Source organism: Falco peregrinus, chromosome 5 (assembly GCF_023634155.1).
Source record: "Falco peregrinus isolate bFalPer1 chromosome 5, bFalPer1.pri, whole genome shotgun sequence".
Classification (NCBI taxonomy): Eukaryota; Metazoa; Chordata; class Aves; order Falconiformes; family Falconidae; genus Falco; species Falco peregrinus.
The window spans coordinates 76780405-76802152 of record NC_073725.1 but is presented as its reverse complement, the minus strand read 5'-3'; the positions used below and the strand labels follow the sequence as shown (position 1 = coordinate 76802152).

The 21748-nt window shown below is 43.5% G+C and overlaps 1 protein-coding gene across 5 annotated transcripts in view; it reads left to right on the top strand.

Annotated features, from left to right (window-relative positions):
- CLUAP1 (clusterin associated protein 1) overlaps positions 1-21748 on the top strand; it is a 68737-nt gene that overhangs the window by 44427 nt on the left and 2562 nt on the right. For all 5 annotated transcript variants that reach the window (XM_055805805.1, XM_055805802.1, XM_055805804.1 and 2 more), the window contains 3 exons: positions 2414-2486; positions 10829-10936; positions 21180-21235. In XM_055805805.1, coding sequence (XP_055661780.1) covers positions 2414-2486; positions 10829-10936; positions 21180-21235 — 237 coding nt within the window. The remainder of the gene's footprint in view (positions 1-2413; positions 2487-10828; positions 10937-21179; positions 21236-21748) is intronic.

The window sequence follows — 21748 nt, the reverse complement described above, 5'->3', positions numbered from 1 at the left end:
TCTCTTTCATCTTTGGTCACACTTTTCTGTCATTTGTTCCTTACAGAAGTAATTACAAAAGAAGGGCAGTTTCCTAAATAGGGTGTTAAAAATGTTCTGTATCTATATGAAACATTATTAAGACATGCTTGTGCCTTTTCCTTCCTTGTTCTTGCAGATGGAATTAGCTTCTCCCTACAGAAACATCTATCTATGGTTTCAGAGATTTCAAGTTTATATTGTTGCGAGTTGTGGCTGGAGTGTGTCATTCAGTATGATTTTGCATCATGACCTTTCTGCTTTATAGCCCTGGAAGCTGCCATGCCTGCTTCAGTTTTACAGTGTTATTTTTACAGTCCCAAGCAATCGTTAGCAGTCTTCCTAGCATCCATGGAGCCCTTGTCTCTATTAGTACTGGAGAGTTTGTACAGCAGACAATTTGCATGATTGTCCAAAGCAGATTTTTGGATCAGAAGTTATTCACTCTGTGGCCTTGAGAGGCACCGAGCGGGTTTTCTCACCAGGTACAGGTGACATATCACTTCCCCTTACCACCTGTAAGCATCTTCTCTGCAACCTTTTTCAGCATGAATTTCAACTCCCAAGACACAGATGTTTATGCCAAGTTGTGGGGCATCCTCACCCAGCCTCCAGGCCTCTGTTTCCAGCAACTTCCTTGTGTGTTGGGTGGGACTTGGTGGCTCGCTGCTACTTAGAGGTTGGTGGGAGGAGATCATCCCTTCTCAGCTAGTGCACTATTGCCATACGTATGGGTACACATTTCCACCTGGAAGTGTGAAAAGCTTGCCCACCATTCAACCATTTTCATATGCTCTTACTTTCTTCCCTCTGTCCCATGGATATTCAGACTAAGTCCATGTTTCCTTTCTGCAAATGCACTGTAAATGTGCAGATTTTACTATGTCATAGCAACTGATGGTTTTAATTATAAGCATATTTTACATAGAAATATTAACGACTCAGAAAAATCCTAGTTCAATCCACAGTTAATTAGCTTTCCCATCTACTCATCGTGCTTGACTGGAATTGAAGACACTAAAATTAGGAAAATGTGTGGCTAAATCCTTCCATCAGTAGTTTGCCACCTGTTTAGTATTGTTGGTTCTATCTGAATCTGATTGTATGCGTTCATATCTTACCCTCTCCATCATGTTTAGTTTGCTGTTCACCATTAACATTACCCAAATTTAAACTAGCTGACATTAAAAAGATATTTTTATGTCTGATGCTGCTATTGGAATAGTGAACTTTAGCTCCTAAAGTTCAGTCTCATGGTAAGTTTGCTAGATTTTATTCCTAACTGGGTGGAGGACTTCATGAACTCAGTGAACCAATTGCTTTGTGGTGTTCAGCAATCAAATAGTCCTTTAGTCTACCTCATCTGTGATGTTCTGCAAGTGTATGCGTGCTAGAAGATTAAAATTACTCTCATCAGTTACTGTCTGCAGAGCTAGCCATGTTTTCTTACTAATCCATTTTGCTGAAATGAGAATGTCTGTCTTAACTGCCACTGCCCTGCTGCCATCAGCTTGCTTCTTCCCTTCTGGGCTGTCAGGCTTCTTACTCGGTTGACTGCGCAGTTCTTAGGTTTTTGAAGTCCTTGTGGGCCTTTTTGTAACATTTTCTGTTACCATTGGCCTTCTTTTGAATGGGTTGAGACTTGTGATTTGCTTCTGTTCTCAGCACAGCGACCACTGCTCTGTCTGTCTTTTCCCCCTTTGCTCTGGACTGCATTTGTCATAACTTTATCATGCTGTCATTACAGTAGTGCTTCTCAGCATGTTTTTATCTAACAACCTGCTATATTCCAAAAAAGAAAATTAACAAAATGCCTTGTGACGTCTTACTGTCACGGTTCTGCTTTGCACCCGAATACTATAGTGCGGTGTATGGCTCTACTTCTCCAGCTTATTGATAAGGCTTTTTGCTCCTATTTTGTTTGCATGCTTGGAAATGTGTGAATTTATTCTGATTTGGTTTGTGTGTTACGAGGCTGCAGTCATTTCACAAACCACTTCTGGTGTTTAGTGGAGTATTGGTTGAAAACAACTACCAAAGACTACTTTCCAAAGAAAGCTACTTGCATCCTGTAACAGCGGTAATTTTCTGTGGGATGAAGACAAATTAACTCATTTTCTATGTGATAAGTGAGGTTTCAGCCAGTGGGAATGTATGGTTGATTTTCAGTGCACTGTTTTACCTGAGTATATGCTTTCTATCCTGACCCTCGTGGGCAAAGTAGGAGCTCCCATAATTCAATTAAGACCTTTTTTTCATAAAATATTTCAATGATGACATTTTCGATTCTCATTCTACCTGTGAGTGCCCTCAACTGTTGTGAAAACCCTTCAATTAGCTACTTGACTGGGCAGTGTGGCAGCTTTCCTAATTCAGTTGTTTTCACCTCTTACAGGAAGCAGCAAACATGCTACGTCTCACCCAGAACAGGCTGAAGGAAGAGGAACAGCACCTGCTTAAGAGTGGAAGTAAGTGGCATTTCTTCACTACTTCTATTAGCAGAGAAATTAAGTACTGGCTGCTTCACGTTTAAGTATCCGCTTACATGCATGAAGCTGAGGGGACACGGGACAGATGACGGCGTCAACAGGCTATATTAGAAAAAGTGGAATTATAATAACATGAAAAGGAAAACAGTGAAATAGGGAACCTAACCTCTGTGAAATGCTCCTCTGCCTTGTAAATTTTACCTGCGGTGCCGAGGGATGGAAACAGTCATCCACTAAACACGCTGTGCAATTGCAGTGAGCAGATTTTAGGCTTCATTTTACTATTATCAACAACCTGTATGGGTTCCCTGTGGATACAGCACTTTTCCCAGCACGATGGGATTGCTGATGAAAGGATGGTTTGCAAACAAACTTGGTTAGGTGATTCTTCTCAGCAAAATGCTTGTGTGTAGGTGAGTAGCCTCATCGGTTTGTGGGACCGCTCGGCTGCCTCATATTACACATGTGCTGGTGTGCCTTGCAAAACTGGAGTGTAATTTCTGTCTTCAGCAGTTAGCCTGCCACATTGTGTGGTGTGGAGTTTGGTTCTGCGTTCAGACTAATTCTTTGTGATGTGTCTATCAGATCATAACTTTCACAGATGAAAATCTCTCTGCTTGAAATCCTCTTTAATATCACTGGTCTTCAAAGTGGGATCCATGTTTGCCTGCTTGCATTTGCTTGATTTTAGTGTACCTGCAAAATGTGAATGCAATTAAAATTTTGGGTGCTTTTTTTTTCTAAACTTACTCTTAATTAATTAGGGTTCTAGCTGAGGATCAGGAGGGAATAATAACCTCTTGAGATTTTTGTAGAAAGCAAACCAGATTTTGCTCCTTTTGAGCCAAGCATCAGCAAAAACTTCCTCATTAATTACCTCTGTGAATTTAATATTGCAATATGTGCATTTTTATATGGTGGTGGGAGAAAATAGATTGAAAGCTAATTCGCAGGATCAGAGGGGAGAGTTCATGAAAGCTGAAATTGAGTAAAGACATAAAAGTTGCATTTCACAGTTTGTTTGCTGGCAGAGATTTTCAGAGCAAGCTCGTGAGGTGAGCTGCCCATCTTTGATCTCCTTATGTCGATGCAGTAAAAAGTAAAGAATCTTTAGTTGAAGCATAGGGTTTTTAATATAAACTGCAAGAATGTGGAATTGTTTCAAGGATGTACTTGAGTGAAAAAGTCCAGGTCCTGCTATCTGACAGTTTCCAGGATAAATTAAGTTCAAGAGGAGATGAACAGCTATCATCAGTAATTAGCAGTGTGAAGTATAGCTCAGCTTGGAAAACTATTCTGTCATTTTGCATCTCTGAAATAATATGAACCTTGCCTTTTACTGAGTGATTTAACTGCCACCTCAGCACACATGATTATATCCTCTAATGACCTCTAATATTAACATAATACATCTTTATTCAAGTACTTAGTGTCATAATTAGTAATTATTCTAGTGATAAGAGCACCAGGATCCTTGTTTTCAGTGCTGGCTCATTTATTGACTGTCCCATAACCCTGGAAAATCAAGTCATCTTTGTTGGCTCCCGTCTGCCTTTATCTGTACGCAGCGTGGAAGTCTGCAGAGTTGCAGAGGTGTAACTGAGACAATAAATTTGGTTCTCGGAGGCTGTTTCCCCAGTCACGAGCATGGAGCACAGCTTCATTACTGCATGCTGTAAGGTTAATTTCTTTTATGTTGTAAAGCTCTCTGAGACCACAGTTTGCTAACATAAAATGACCAGGTACCAGACTCTGCTTTCCCCTCAGACCAGACCCCACTCTCCTCCTCTCATTTTTAGTTAAATTATGCACTTCATACAATTCAAAACCAAGAGATTTGCTTTGGTAAGAGAATGCAGAGGTTGGTGACTTAAATGGCATAGTGCCCTACTGGGGATATGTTTACAGAATGGTTACATTAATCCCGGGATTCTAGTCACAAGAAAAAGACATTTTTTTGCTTGAAAGGAAACAAAGGAACAGCAGCAGAAATGGTGCAGCATCACTGAACAGCTTTGCCTGCCCAAATCCCTCCAAAGGTTAGTAGTGAAATTCACACTAGAAATACGAAGCGCGATATGAGATGGAGTTTCTGCTGCAGGGGATTCCCAAGAGCCCTCCAGCCCTGGTCTGGCAGTTCGTGATTTTTGTCAACGAGTACTGTGAGCATTGTGTGTGTTGTGGGGAAATGGCATAAAGTGCTACAGGCATGAGCACTTAAACCTTTCACCAATGTCTGGAGATTCTACATGCTAAATCCTCCCTCTAGGACAGAATGTGCCATTAATGGGATAGGCTTAAGGAAGAGTAAACAAGGGCTTTTCTTCACCATCAGAAACATCTTTCTGAAGTAGGTTTTGGAAGGAAGAAATACTTCCTTATTCCACTTGCATTTTTGAGTAATGCTCCACACACACAGCAAAATGCTTTTATCCTAAGTTTTCTTCTATCTTCAGTTTGTCAAAAGAATGTAGGACTCTGTTGTCTGGACCTTCAACCCAACAAATGCATTGTGCCTGCTCGCAGGACTGGCGAAGTAGACCCTGCTCTGACTTGGTCTTGCTCATGCAGCAGGTTCTGGAGACAAAGGGATTAGCTTCTTCCCCTTGCAGCTCGGCTCAGCGGAAGGTGGGCAGGCTGGCCTGGCATCTCCCAGTGTCCTAAGACCCTCTGGATGAATCTTGAAGGTCCGGGGTGGTGGAATGAGCTTTGTTTGAACAGATTCATTGCTTTCCTACATAGAGGGGTAGCACAGGGCCAGCACCTCCTGCTAGGGAAAGGGAAGGTTCCCCAACTCTTGTTACACTTTGCCCCTGAGAGCTGCAAAACAATTAATGAGGCTTTTCTAACAGCAGAGGCTGGAATCTGGTGATAAATTTGTTACTGTTAACTGATAAAAGTCAGCATCCATGTAAGCACTCTTACCTTTGCGTACCTTCCTAATTGATGTGGTTCTCTTATTGTCTGGATCCTTTGACCTTATCTCCTGCTAATTTGGTAAGAAGGGTTGCAAATTAACAATTCATTTCTCTGCAGCAGGAATTCTGGACAGCTCTCAGTTGAGTTTCAGGCTGAACTAATGCCAGAGAATCCTAAATCGTGTTTCTTGCAAAGAAGAGCTGTGGAATGTAGGTTGAACTGTGCAGGTCTGTGTTAAGGATACAGAAAACCCGTAGATATGTCATGGTACTTGCATAAAATTTGCAAAAATTTTAGTATCATTCAGAGACAGCCTGGTTTATTCTTTTGCTAGCCTATTTTGCAAATCATCTTTTATTTCTGACAGAGCATATCCATAAAACCACTGCACTAAAAAAAAAAAAGCTAACACTAATTTATATGAAAAACCATTCCTAAATTAAGTAAAGATGTTGAATTCTAGATACAGATCAAGCTTTGAGTATTATTTGCATGATGAAAATATATGCAATTAAGTACTTGCAGCAGTACAGAAATTTTTTTCTGATGACAGTTATGTTTACAGTAAGTAAATTGCTGTTATTTTTGTAATCTTTATTTTACATAAGATGCTCTCAGAGAAACCAATATACAGTGTGGTGTTTTTCACATAGCATGCTGCCCTTGTGCCGCATCCAAGGCTGGTGCAAGGTACCAAATGCCAATTGACTGAAACTCGGGGCTTGGTTTCCTTGTGGTTAACGGCACAGGGATGAGCACTGTGAAGGCTGTTGATAGAACTATTGTCAGGTGTAGATATGTGAAGAGTTGCTCTGATAATAGTTCGATGTGAGAGGGAGAAGGCTAGGAAGTTCACTGGCCACAGCAAAAATTCAACATGTTTTTTCAGGTTCATACAAAGTTGAAAAAACACATTTGCTGAGAAAAAAGTAACAAGTGGAAAGGTTTCTAGACTGTAATACATTTTTTCAGACTAATCAGCTCATTACACTTCCAGATATTTCTTTCTCACTTTTTTACACGCTTTTTCATTTGCTTTTACTCACTTTCTTTTTAATTTGGGGTTTTTTTGGTCAATTTAAAAGCAGACAATATAGTTAAAAATAAGTAAAATATTTTGTTTTGAAAATCTAAAGATAAATACTTTAAATTTTTCAGAATATTTATTGTATTTCTTTGGGATAATGCTATGCTCAGGATTTGAGTTCAGTTTGTGAAAATATTTGCTGTAAAACCACATTTTTTTGTTAACTGTCCCACTTTCTGGTGTGCTACTCTGGTCAGCCCACACTGCATACTCCTGCTTGGTCTGTGAAATGAATAAACATCCACGTTACACAGCAATTTGAAATGTGCGCTACTTCAGTATTGTTCAGCAATAGCAACAGGATTAACTGATGTTCCTGGAGAGCTTCAGTTCTGCTTGATACACAACTAAAGTGTTTCCTTGGCCAGTTTTACTTGCCAAGCTAACTCACTCTTTTCTGACAGCCAAGCAAAATGTGCTTAGCTCTTACCATCTTGCTCAATTAAACAGAGCAAATAACGTGCTTTGGATAGCAAATTGCATGACGCTGCTGCAGTGAATCTCTTATACCCTTTCTGCTTCAGAATTGATGCCTTAAAATCTGACAGCAGATAAACAAAAAGCCCCATTGCAACAACTGTGGCATTTGAAATGTAGCAGTGAATCACTGGGCAATTCCCACTAGGGTGAGATGCCTGGATGGTATTGCTAATGCTCAGCACTGTCACCCGCAGAATGCTCAGGCCATCCATCTTCTTGTTACAGACACTTGGAACTCGTCCACAATGGTCTTGTGTTTTGCTTGCTAAATAATGGCAAATTCATGTCCTAATTTAATAGTACTTTAATGGATTCTTGGCTTTTATGATCATTAGAAATAGTTATGGTCGCCAAGTAGGACCTCTCTACAAAATAGGCCAAAAAATCACTACTTATTCCTGTGCCAAGACTACAAATCCCAGTCTAAATGGAGCTTGTCATCACGAGTTATTTTTAATTGTTTCAAGTGACAGAGACCTGTTGTTCCCCTGGGCTGTAGTTAATCATCCTTACTATTAAAAATGTGAGCTTGGATACTGTAGCAATAAACCATTTTAAAATGACCAAGCGAGGTAAGAAGGTGCGCTTAGACCTACCTCTGCGACCTGCTGGCTGATGTTTGTTGGTATACAAATATATATGCCCATGTTTAGTATACCCAGGCCTGAAGATCCAGGCTTTCTGCTGAGGTTTGGCAGGAGCCACAAGTATCCGGACCTCGATCAATAGCTCTCAGTACCAGGATGAATTGTGTTTGTAGAGGTCAGACAAAGCATCTCAGTTTTGTACTAAAGACAAGGGATGTTCCCTAGTGAAATTTATATATCAAAGCTTTTCTTTCTCATCAGATTGCAGAGCTGCAAATACATAGCGTTCAGGCAGATATACAGCCTGATGCTCTTGAATTTGGTGAGACAAGAGTATGGATTTGGTAGAACTGAGGCTTTCAAGTGGGCACTGAACTTCACTCTCCCTTTGGTCACATTAAAATGCCAATCCACCCCCTGTTTTTCTCCTGTTCTAAAATTTCATGCTATTTATTAAATGGATTTTATTTTGGATCAAGTGGCTGTCAGTTGCCCACTTGACTTTTTTGATTGCCAAAACCAACATCCTGCTGAATCCAGTAATTGCTGTGGAGCCAGTGCCTGTGTTTTCAGAGCAGTGGGTTTTATTATGAAATTGAACATGCTGAACCACACTTACATCTAATTCTGAAGCATATCAATAAACGATGTCCTTTGTGCTCATTATCTTCACCACAGTAACTTCTTATTTTACAGTTGGATACATTTACTTGAATATTTATGCAAACTAACAAATCTGTAATGAAATCACTGGTAAGTTATTAAATTGTGCTGGTCCTTCAAGCGTTGCAAATTACCAAAAATAAAATCATTTAAATACAGCATTATCGGTCCAGGTATCTGCTCTGGCTTTTGCTGGAAACAGTAGGTGTGCTTTGGAACAAACAACGCGTGTTCTGAGAGCAGTGTTTTTCAGTTGTAACCAGGATGTACATTTTGTGGCCCAACTGCTTTAAATGAAACTAATTTAGTTGACTGAAACCCACCTTTATGAAATGGAAATGTTGAAACATAAGGCAAGTGGAGTCTGAAATACCAGTGTATTCTCTGTCAGGTAGTCTGAGACTTTGCCAGTATTCTCCGTGCGGTAGAGTAAATCACAGCAGGGGGAAAATGGGCCAGAGTTTATAGAGTTGTTCTGCTGATTACCTTTTCATAATAAAAATACAGGAGCTTGTTAAAATACCAGCCTTAAGCTCCAGTAAGCTGCCGGTGTTGGCCTAAATTTGGGCACATGGATTGCTGAGTAGCAGTTTGTTGCAAAAAGTCAAATAATCTTCATGTAAACCCATGCAAATCTCATAAGCCAGGTCCATTAAAATGTGTTCTGTACTCTGTATACTAGTACGTGGGAATTTGTAGTAATATGCTTTATTTTTTTCGTTGCTTTATGCTGATACTAAGCACAGAAGACAAACCCTGAAAGGGAGGAAATGCTGCAGAAAAAATGTATATATTATATATAAAAAAAAGAACAAAACCCCCACAAAATAAGTATGAGGGCATTTAGTGGTAGCAGCGAGAGCCACTGCAGATGAGATAGTCTTGTTCTTTAACATACAGAGCACAAACCTGGATCATTTATTTAGGCTCCATGTGGCTCTTCCCAAGGAGTTCTCCTGGGCAAAGGCTGAACAAAACCTCACTTTCCTGAAAACCAGATGAACAGAGACAGTATTCGGGTCACACAGCAGTGAGCGATTCCTTTGCTTGCCAAAGAAGAAAGTGCAACACAAATAGAAATTGTGGCTAAGATTGCTGGAGCCAGGTAATCTTGCCAGGGTATCAAATACATCCCTTGCCATTATATTTTGTCATTAACTTAATATTGCAATGAAAAAGTTGATGGAGAAATGTCTAATATTTGTATATTGTCTGATAATCAAATATTGCAAAGATGTGTCAGCTCATTACTAATCATAATTAAAGCAGTTATTTCCGTTTTCAGCTCAGACATGTGTAATTAAATGTACCTGGGAAAGAATCGCCTATTTTCTCTAAGTAATGAGCAGCCATTGTGGCTGTGCTGGGTGCTGACCTCGTTGCGGGGACCTGCTGGCTTTGTCACAGCCCTGTGAACTCCTGCAGGGCGGCCACCACGCAGCGTCAGCTCTGAGCTGGAAGATCAGCTGGTGTAGGGGGGCTCATCTCTCCTCGAGCGAGAAGAGGTCACAGGGTGACAGGAGCTGAGGATCTGGCTCACGGATTGAATGTTGGAAGAGGGAAGTAAATAGTCACCAGCAGGCAGTAGGTGGGAAGCAGAGCTTGGTCTCGGTGAGCCAAGGAGGCTGGCATGCAAGCAGGCTCCATGACCAAGGAGACAGGGATAGAAGGATCGTGGGGCAGAAGAACACTTGAGCAGAGCAGAGCCTGCTCCAAACTTTCCACCCGCTGTTCTACTTCAGAAGAGGCTCAAAGGAGAATCAGTTTGGTTGATCATGGATGTGACCCTCAAGGCAGGACTTGTGCAGCTGGCACGGAGAACAGCCTGCCCTTTTCTTTGCAGGCACTAAGTATCTGAAGAGTTTTGTCATCCTTTCAAACATCGGAAGGACCTATCTAAGTCCTTCAGGTTTGTTCAGATTTGGTGACTGGGGAACTGGGAGTAAGGAACTAAACAGGCTTTAGTTTGGATAGAAAGAAGAAAACAAAGGCAGATTATGAAAATACTTGAAGTTCCTGCATGTTGGGAAGCTTTCCTGTCTCTCCAGGTGTCTTGGGTTTGCCTGTAACTGCTTTTGTTTGTCTGGGAGTGTCTCACTGTGCTCTTCTAACAGCTACGATTAAATGAAAGGCAAACAGTCTAAGGGGACAGTTTTTTATATTGTTTATGTCAGGGTAAAAGACTAGGAGATATATTAAATACGACCACACTTTCCAAATGCTTTTAAAAGATTCTTTTTAAATCAGTTGCTGAAATAGCACCTTCTGACTGTACACACGCTCCGTGCCCAGAGAGTGTGTTTAGAACAGTACCTTTACAGTACAGCCTGAGCGTTGTCCCAAGACAATTGTTTATATTGTTTGCTGCTTTGGCACTTGCGTGTAGAAGGATGCCTTACTTAGGATGTGGGTGTTACCTGTTTCCCTGTGCTCATCAGTAGAGCCAATGCTCTGTCTGAGGCTGCATTTTTAATTAATCTTGGACTTCACAAAGGTAGAGACTGCTAGCGTCTCTTGTGCCAGCTGCTGTTCGGAGTTGTGGGTTGGTTTCAGTGATATTTATCCACTGTTTTTGTTTTAACCAGATAATGATGATTCCGATGTAGAGATTCAAGAGGATGAAGGATCTGACAGTGAAGTGGAAGACAGGCAAATCATGAAGCGGCGCACCACCATGCAAACACTACTGCAAGGTATCAACCTTTCCTCAGTTGCCTGTATTCAGAAGGATGTGCTGGAATTATCTGAGTAACCTTAAATGTAAGAAGACCCAGCTGTCATTCAAGGATATTGGCTCTGCTGAGTTCTCATGAGCTGTAAGAGGACAGTGTCTTGTGGAGAAAGCAGTACTTTGGGGGGAGCAAATTAAGGATTATACTGAAAAAAGTAGAATGTGCTTTGGTATTGCCTTACAGATTCTTCAAGTAGCTTTATACAAAGCTGTGGAGAAGGAATACCATTTCTCCTTGCAAAGCATTTATTTCCCTTTAGCTGCTGACGCTCATTCTAGTAGAGCCTTCCTTAAAAGGAGACCTTGAGCAAGTCTATAAAGCCACCCGCACTGACACAGTCGTGGGTGTGCACACCTGAGTTATTTCTTTCAGGGAAGGACATCTGGCTTCTGCCACTGTTTTTGTGGAGCAGGACTGCAGCTTCTGGCTGCTGATTCCACTAGAGCCCTGGTCAGAAGCAACTCAGAGACGTTACTGTCTGAGGGTCTGTGTTTCGCTTAGGTGGAAAAAGAAACCTTCTGCTTAGTCCGTAGTCAAGCAAAATGACAACGAAATCAGATTAGTTCTTCTTGGTGTTCTTGTTAGCAGTGAGTGGTTCTGACCATCAGCAAAAGCCTCTCTGGGATCTGGATGAAGTGCCTGTGCGGGTAATTTCATGTGCTGCTACTTCTGTTGGAACCTGTTACTTAGCTAAACCGCAAATATGTGTTTTTTCTGAGTTGAATTCTGCTCTCTCCTCTGACTGATACCAAAGCAAGAATCTGAAGTTCTCAAGTCAATATAATTCAAGCATTTTTATCCCCAGTTCCTCTGTTTTTCATAAAACTTCAAAATCCTTGATAAGTGCTAGAAATGCTAATATTCCCTAAGGGTTTTATTCCCTAAGGGTTTTACATTGCCATTTCTCAAGGAAAGGTTTGGACAGAGTTTTTAGAGCTTTGGAAATGACTGCGTAACTGTCTGTGATGGTTCATCTCAGAGGGCGTCATAACCTAATGATGTGGGTACAGGCTGCAGTCAGAGTTAGCTCTTAATACCAGTTTTAGGAGTGAAAAGCTTTATTATAGAAATTGTAGATTTTGTTGCAAGTAGAATTTTTTCTAGGAAGAGCTTTGTTATCATTAATTACACTTCCTGGAGATTCAGCATTAGCTTGTCAGACTGAAGCAAGCAGTTCAAATCCCTGAGATGTTTCCTCTGCTGTGTAGGTCTCTTCCAGTTTTTAGTAAACTACCTCTGGCAGATAATTATCCTCTGACTTCTACATCCTCTGAGTGTGCTGTTTGCTAACCACACAGCTGCCATCCCAATCTTCACTCTCCTTATCTCTGTGTAAGTCAGAAGTGTCCCTTAGCACTCTCTGCTCTTTTTGCCTCTTGCCTGCCGTGAACTACTGAAGGAGCTCCAGGTATGTTAAACGGCCCCTGAGGTCCTTACCTACCCAGAGGGACTGAGGTTGTGTTCCCCATCCTAACTCACAGCGCTGCAGTCCTACAGTGCTCTGCTGGCAGAAGTGGATACAAACATTGTTAAGACTCTTAAGGGAAGGATTGTGGCTCACATTTCTGCTTTGCTGAGGTTATTCATCATCATTTTGGGCAAGTTGCCCAGTTGCTCTAGCTGTAGCTACACTGTGAGATTAATAACAGGCTCTCTGTCCGTACCGCTGGTTCAAAAAGTCTATACTTTTTGTTTAGGAAAACTTGAGTTTTCTAACGCTAACAACTCTGCTGCTCGTGTTAGAGTGAGCTCGCTCAGCCCTGCCCATTCTTATCCATCCAGAACATAGGAGCAAAAGCTTGGACTGTATCAAGACACACCAGTCAGGTCAAAGCTTGCCTTTGGGAGCTCCAGCCTGATCCAGAGTGCATGCTTCTGTGACAAGCAGGCTCAGATCTGCACCTCTCTGTCTGGGTAAAGGGGCCCCTTTGGTCCAGGTCCCTCATCAACAGGTGGTATATTTGACTGCCTGACCCTCATCAGCTGAAGTTCCGGAGATATGTCAAGGTCTGAGATAAACGTCAGGTGCATCACCTTCTTTAGAAAACCAGGCCTGAACATTCGCTGGCTATTTGTCATTAAACACACCAAGAATCTGTACATGTTCTTCGGCACAGGTAGTTTGCATTTAAAATGCACTTAATAAATAAGGCAGCATAACAAGAACATTATTTGTATTAATTACTGCATTTTTCCTTGACTTAAATCAAGATATTTCAATCACTTTCTTTTGAAGCTTTGTGTCGTCTTACATGGTGGTGCTTCTAAGCCATGTTTGCTCTCAGACTAAGGAGAAATGGTCCACAGTGGTCAATTCCTGTAGCTGCTGTGATTCAGTTTTACATCTCTAATTTCCAGGTTATTAGTATTGTAAGGTAAGACTTCCCCCTCTGTCTGTAATAGGTGGGCAGGTATTCCAGTGTGTTTTGCCATTATAAAGGCAAGGTTCTCAGGGAGAGATAATCTCTCTTATTAGGCCACTTGGTATAATTGAGAAAAATCAACACACTTTCACCCTCAAGAGTCCTTTCATCAGGTTTGTCTAGATGCAGCAAAATTCAAACTAAATGCAGCTTTGACAATATTGCTGCTCCTGGTTTTATTCTTTTAGCCAATTAAAAAACTTGAAGGTATCGGATTTAGTCTCCCATGGAGCAGAAAAGAGTGTTAACTGGGGGAGACATGCCAGGCTGCTAGCTGTTGTGGTACAGAGAGAAAATCAAACGCTTATTCTCCAGCTACAAAGAGGAGTAGGCAGTAGCAGGTTAAGAAGGAAGCTGTCACGCACTGTGGAGCTTCTGTCTCCTCTGAGCTCAATGTTTCTGGTTCAACAAGACAGCAAACCCGGCTTTAGGAAGCTGGGAAGGCTTCTGTTCGAGGAGGGAGCAGGCGTGAGAGTGAAAATAAATGGCAGGCATTTATTGGAGGACAGGCACCAAGCTGACGGATGCTGGCTTACTGGGTTTGTGAAACTACAACCTGTTTTGTCATCACAACGCCATGATTACAGGCAAGTCTCCTCCTTGTTGGGGCTTATTATCATAAATCCATATGTCTCTAATCATTTGCTTTTGTAACTTAGAGAATTGATTTATCGTCTATAACTTTTAATTTTAATATTGTCAACGTGAATAAAGATTCACATGCGCTGTTAAACTGTCTGGCAATAGGTAAGTGAGGCTGTTATGCAAATAAAATAGATGCTTGGACTTCCCTGAGGTTAAACCATGAGTTAGTGATGCTAGAGAATAAGGCTCTTGTTTTGTCAGAGAGCCAAAGAAAAAGCAATTCTTGCAATGTTGAAGGTCTTAACAATCTGCCCTTTGCCTGAAACAGGCCATAAACCCGTAGTTTGCAGCAGAATGGCTGTTCGCATGCAGATGAGGTGGGGATTAGGATGAGGAGAGCAAAGCCTTGCCCTAGGAACACAGAAGCTGCTGTGTCGGGTCAGGTGCAAGGTCTGTCTCCAGCACCGGCTGAAAGAAAATGCCTGGGGAAAAGTGTGGGAACTTCCTTCACGTTCCCTCCTGCTCTCAAACCGTTTCAACCCCCATCAGGATTTCCTGAGCTGGATGTGGTTTCCATGGCTTTAGTCTAACCCTCAGTAGATTTATTTTTTTTCCCTAAGAACCTGTCCAGTCTCCCCATGAATTAAAGTGGATTTTTTTCATCCGTGCTGTCAAAAGTGGCAGATTTTGAAGTGATGTTATTACATGTGTATATCCGTCTTCCCAGTCTCATGCATTTTAGCATCGCGAGGGTGTCTTTACTTCCCAGTGGTGGCGCTGGCTGATAGGATTGGCCATGGCAGGCTGGCACCCACCGTGCCTGTGACAAGGTAGGCAGTGGAAATGCAACTGAATGAAGCAGAAATGATCCACACTTGCAGAACTGTGGAACTGTGCTTATCTGCAGTAAATCACCCTCTATTCCACACTGCCAGGATCTCTCAGCTCCTGTAAACCAATTATCTGAATGCTTTAGCTGTTATGGTTTTTTATTATCATGTTGGCATTAAGGGGTGGTTTTACACTGTTTGGAGCACAGAGACCATTTCACTGCTGAGACAGTAACAACTTCAGCCACGTTTTGCTTTGTTGTAAGAAGACAGCTTTATAAAACTCTGAATGTTTTTCAGCAAACAATCACTCCAAAGTCAAACAGTGAGAGAGCAGCGCTCTCAGAGCCTTTTGCCTTTGCAGAACTGACCCAGAGGATCAATGTGGTAATGACGTGCTGGCAGCCAGGTAGCGAGCCTACTTGCTACTGAATAGATAACGTTTTTGCCTGTGAAAGCCTGCACTGTTTAACATAGCAAGAACAAACGTGTCTCTGGATGCAGCAGATGACAATAAAGGGCTGGTTAAGAAAGCAGAGTGTACCTCGTTGGAGGAAATGGGACCAAGTACGCAACAGTCAAACCGGACATGAGTCTGGGGGCAGAGAGAGTGTGGTCCCGTGTCTCGGTGGACGCGGGCTGGCTTGCCAGCACCAGCTGTTCCCATGCTGTAGCCAGGCCTGTGGGGATCCCCACTCCTGTACAGATGCATCTCACAGAGGCAGCGGCGCGGAGCAGCACACACCCAGAGCATGCTGATGATGCTGTGGTGGCAGACAGTGTTTTGAGATGATGATGTTTAGCCTCCCTGTCTTGTTTCCTTCTTAAACTTGAGCTTGTGATTAATAAGTAGGAGCCAGCTAGCAAGACATTAGGAAAGGGCTAGAGGTACCATGCGTGCTGGGGGAAAGGCTGCGGAGGCTGAATTAGCCCTTGGGTTTTTGTAGTCCTGTAGGGAGAATGGGAGTTTTGACTTAGTAGCAAGAAATCTTCTCAGGTGAGCTTACATGGTCCTGTTTCCAAATCCCTCTGTACAGCACGCAAGCTGAAAAGTAGAAAAGTCCTGTTCTCAGTGGAAATAGTCAGATTCCACTTGTGGCAATTCTCTTCCCTGCTTGTGGCCGCTTTCAGATTTCGGCTGCTGAATTTCTAGAATGTTTTCCTTCCCTCTAACCTCCCCAGGTGTGTAGAAACTGCAGGTGTGTCATCAGTATGCAGGGGAGTGGAGGGATTAAACTAGGAATGAGCAACAGCTGTCTGCTCCTTGTTGGATGTCTTGTTCACATTGAGTTCCTGTGGCTGTCACCTGCTTAATTTTTAAAAACACATGTTAAATAATTAGTCTATTTCTTCCCTTCACTGTGGTTCCTAAAGGAAATGACATCTCTGAGTCCAAGACCAAGAAATGTATGCAAGTGCATTTATGTTTGCAAAACCAAGATGGTAACAAAATTAGCAGGCTTTCTGAAAATGCTGCATTCTCCTCTGTTGTGGAAATGCGTCTTGATAAGAAAAACACACTGAAGCCCACTGCAGTTGTCTAGGCATCATTCAAATGCAGTGCAATCCCATCCCTGATCTCTCAGCTTCATCCGCAGGGACAGCTGCCTTTTACTGGCACGCAACTTAGTGCAGGATGTGTTCCCAGGCCATTCCCCGCAGCCAGTCTGTTCAGAAACCCTTGAGAAATGGAGAGCAGGGTTGTCCCACTGCTGCAATCCGAGTACCTGGAGCTTGTGGTTTTGGGGAAGAAAAAAACCCCCAAAAACCCAGAAGAAAGTGTCTTGTTCAGAGTCATGCCAGGCTTGATAACTCAAGTGCCATTAGGGAGGATTTGCCAGGGGTGTGGAGAAACTGTCAGCATCCTCCTGATGTCCCAGCAGTTCCAGCATGGCAAGGCCTGATTCTCAAAAATACCAGGAATCTGCAGCTCACATATTCAATGGGGCTTGCAGGTGCTCTGTATCTCGTGCTTTCAGAGGCCAAAATAGATTTTGATGTCTGCACAGAAGGGCGAGGGCGAGCTATCGACCTGATGTGGCGTCAGGTGGGCAGCGGTGAGTCAGATACCAACAGCAGCCTTGCCACAGGCTCTGCTGGGCGCCAAATTCTTCTTACCTTTCCTGTCTGTGTGGGGTTTGTGATTATTGTTTGTAACCCCGGAGCTCCTCTGAAAATCCCCATCTGCTTTCTTGGCAGATAACAAGAAGTACAGAGCAACAGAAACAAAAATCTCTTCTAACCTGGCCAGGCTGCTCCCTTCTTGATGGTTCTTCCTGAACCCTGGGGTTTGCAGGCTTCTTGTTGCATGTGTTTGCCTTGATTCAAAGCCTGTCAAAGTGAGGAGGTTGGGTCTGGATGTCACAGGCACCGTGGTGGTGGCAGCGGGAGAAGGCTGAGGCATAAGGCCTGGGTCTGGCAGAAAGGTGTTTGGCTGTGAATTAGCAGGACTCAAGTTCTCCAGCTGTTTGATGTGTGAAGTCAAGGGGGAAAATTTCATAAATGCACCTGCTCTCAGAGCACCTCAGAGGACTCTACCAAACTGATGTTGCTCTCCATGAGCTTTTAAAAATAAATTCCTTCCCTGTGAACTTCACCAAGTGCAGTTTTACTGTGACTGGGGCTCTGTACACGTGGCGTACAGTGGGTCCTTGTGGCTGTGCTCCTGGAGTGAATATATTTTTCTAGTAAAGCAAATTAAGTCCTAATTGTAAACTTTATAAAAGCATTTTGTAGAGTCAGATTAGTCTCTTCTTCCTTGCCTCTGTAAGTCAAGCAGGAGGGAAAAAACAGTCAACACTGTGTTTGAGCCACTGGATCTGGCTAACAGGGCTCAAAGGAAATTAACCTGGGAGGGAGAAAGCTAACACAGCTGCTCTTCTCATTTTCATGAATTTCTGTGTGGATCTCTGCAGATTCCTGTCCCTCAGATAAGAGTCTGCAAAGTCTTTAGTCTCCTGATACAGTGGCTGCTGGACAATATTACCAGGCTGATGGAGCTGGGAAAAGGGGGGTAATCAAGTGTGTTTGGAAGCACCAAAACAAGGGCTGCAATTGGAATTCAGAGAAATGAATGTCTTAACTGGAAATAGAGCTTCCTCCCACCATCTCAGCATCTGCTCCCAACAGAACTGTCTTTGGCTGTATGTTTTGTGTCAGCAAAGCTGGGTGCTCCTGAGGAAGAGGAGATATTTCTGTATGCTTCCAGCCTGGATTATGGCCAGTGCCACACTGGACCAGTGGAGAAGGAGGAGAGATTGTAGGCCTGAAATAGTGGGATACATGTCACTCGCTTCCAAGTGGATTTCCTTTTTGTGGAGGAGCAAGAAATAAATAGAAGTGTGCCCGCCCTGGGCAGCTGCTGTAGTGTGCTTCATTAATCATTGTACTTTAGCAATGCCTAGAAACTGCTGAGATCAGGGCCTTGTGCTAGGGGCTACACTCACACTTCCGAACACAGTGCCCAGCGGGCACACGGATCAGGAAGATCAGGCAAAAGATTTATCCCAATTTTCTGCGTGTGGAGGTGATGCAGAGGGAAGGGAGGTGTCTTATCTGAGCTCATGCTGTGAATGTGCATTAAGAGTTGGAGACTGAATGCAGATCTCTAAACTGGGAGCGAAATGTTTCAGCTGCAAATCTCCCTTCCCCTCATGGGCGGGTTGCCCTAACTCTCAGGTTGAGCGTCGCTTCTTGCTGTCAGGCATAGGGTTAACATATACCCACTGCTGGGTAAGAACATGTAAATAATTCTAGTCCTGTGGATCTATTGTGGGCAGCTGCATGGGGTAGTACAATGGCAAGCATCACGCGCGGAGGAGAAACGGCAAATGCTCACAGGCTTAAAATCATGGATGCCCATTCGCTTCTGATTTTTGATGGCTTAGTGGCTATAAACCATGGTGGTGCGCAGAGATTAGATTTGAATCCAAAGGTGCAGTGAATTGCAGTCTGTTCATTACTAACATTTTACCTAATTATCACTTTGTACAGCCTGTCCCAGCTGAATTCACATTATCCGTACATAAACATAACAAGCTCTCACCTGCTCAGAAGCTCCATGAGCCTCTGTGGCCAGAGTGGTGCAGCACTAATGCTGCAGCAAGCTGAGCCCAGCTAAATTGAACCCAGAAAAAGTCAGGTGACAAACAGCTCCCATACCTGCCAGCTCTCCCTGTCCTGTGCAGGCGACTCCTCTGTTTCCTGCCTCCCCCGGTACACATGGAAATGCACCATGGCATCTGCCACTCCTTGCTCCCACACACGGAAACTTTGGGGGGTTATGATCTGAAAGCTAAAATAACACTCCCGCCTTTGTCACGGAAGCTCTTCAACCAATGTGGAAAATCTGCTCTCTCTCCTTTTCAGTCTACAGCTCAGTGCACAAACTCCAGCCACTCTGCAACCTGGGGTGTCTCCTGCAAGTGTCCTAGGATTGGTCTGCAGGACCTAATCCTGCTGGTCCCACAGTCTCTAGTTCAGAGGTGCTGCTGGCTTCAGCAATGTAGGGATCAAAGTCTGGGCAGTCCCTGATTCTTGTCTTCCTCCAAATGTGAGAAGTTAGATGCCCATGAGATGTCCTTACTGTTTCCATTGATAGAAGAGCAGCACCCAGCACCCTGTAGGCCTTCTGTCAGCATTCTCTAAGCCCTTCCCTTGGCATTTTTGAACTGTCCTATTTCATCAGCTCTCCTTACATAATATCTTAATTCTCTTATATTCAGGATCTCTCTCAGCTTTGTCTTACCAGTCAGTTTTAGGAGCTCCCTGCTGCTTTCTCCCTTTGAGGTAATAATTCCCTATCTAACGCTTCATGCTGAGCCTCTACACGGCAAAATTGCAGTTGAACTCTTGGAGCCATCTGTAGGCTGGGCAAAAATGTGGTTCCATTGGCACCTAACAAGGTCAGTTGTAATCATCTCCAAATTGAGTGTTTAGTGTAGTGTCAATTAGAGCAAAAGTCTCTGAAGAGAGCTTGAAGAGAGATCTGTCCAGAAATCTTATTATGATTCCATCTCCACTGCCTGTGTTATCAGCAACTTGATGGTTAGAGGACACCTAACCTTTTTATTTAAAGACAAGAGATCCTTTAAATTACCCGCCTTGGCGCAACAAGGGGTTTTGGTGACTTCTGGACAATTAGCCAGCTTTTTGCTACAGCTAATCCAAATCAATCTGCAAAGGGGTCAACAGGGACCTGTATTGTTTTGTACTTTGGGGTGTACAAAAGGGCTTTGACAGCATATATTTTGAAGTTGCTTTGTTTTCATGGTAAAAAAGAAGTAAAATAGATTTTGTCTAGATTGGAAAAATCCATATTTGGCATAGAGAAAATTAGTCATGACAGGAGATAAACGGGTGGTGAAGTGTGATGATCACAGCAGGACTGTTGAACAGGCATCTGGTTAGTGCTGAGTGACTTCTGGTGGCTCCGGGAAGCAGGGCTGAGTCACCCAGTCAGCCCACACGCAGAATTTCCCCAGTCACAACTCTGCAGTACCCACTCCCAGGACCTTCTGGGCAGCCTTCCCAGCAAAGCAGACTGTGCTAGCACCTTCCCTGTTTCATATGGCCTCTACGTAGCCAAAAGTAACAAAGCAAGGCACAAGTGCGTTCTCCCTTTGCAGTGAACTCCCTGCAACCCTGAGATCCCCACCTGCTTCCTGAGACTTACACATCCAACTCTCAACAGAAGTTCTTGAGGTTTGCCTTGGCACTGCCTAGGATTCCTGGGAGCTGCCAGTCCCTACTGGGGTACCAGAAAGGATCCGGGCATAGGGAGCTCTCTAAAGGATGGGAGGTTCACCACGTGGAAGAGATGGGCTTTTGTTCTCTGTGTACCAAAGCAGAGGAAGGAATATGCCAGCTCACAGAATTGTTGAGGTTGGAAGGGACCTCTCGAGATCATCTAGTCCAACCCCTCCGCTCAAACACGAGGTTTGTCCAGGACCATATCCAGATGGGTTTTGAATATCTCCATGGATGGAGACTCCACAATTTCTCTTGGCAACATTGTTGCAGTGATTGACTACCCTCACGGTAAGAAAAAAAAAGTGGTTTCTTGTGCTTGGGTAGAATATCCCGTTTCTTAATGTGTCTGTTGCCTCTTATCCTGTCAGAACTGTCATACCGGCACAAGGTGGCTGTGGAAATGCCATCCTGACTAGAATGACTGTCAGCCTTACCCTCCTCTACCTTCTCCTGAGCTCTAGGTCTTAACAGGGGCAACCTTGCGTGCATTGGGATCTCATCCTCTCACTGCCGTTTGGCTAGTCCTCTAAAATGTAAACTCTGAACTTTATTATTTGTTCTCCTTCGGTGTTAACCATAAGACAGGCTTTATGACAGTTCTCTTTGCTCTTGCAGGAAGAGCTGGCGCACGGATCGTGGGAACAATGCAAGGTGGAGACACGGAGGAAGATGTAAGTAACCATCCCGTGTGCCTGTAGAGCTTCTCTGACAGTGCTTGAGAGTGACAGTCCTCCGCTCTGTGAAACACCTTTTTACCTGCTGAACCTTCATGCCCCAGGCCTGCTTTTCCCTTCCTTCTCCTCCAGCTGACTGCTCTCTCATCTGCCTAGATGCATATTTTCCTATTTTTCTTTTGCTCTTGGGAATCTCTGTGCACTGCCCTGCACTTCAGCCTCAGCCTGCAGTGTGTAACTAGTGGCACATGGGCTGCAGGGAAGCTGTGTTGTGAAGCTGTTGGGGCAGACTGTTGGGAAGAGGGGATCAGTGCAGTGTAGCAGCGGTTAGATGCGTGGATATAAATCCCTTATGTTGCTTTAAAAACACACTCCTCAGAGCCCTCCCAATGGCCTGCACTGACAGCACCGGTCCTTCAGTCCTCCAGGTGATGGGATGGGGATGAGAGCGGAACTGTGAGCTGTGCCCCTTGGGATCCCTGCTTTGCAGATAAAGCTGCTCCGTAGCGA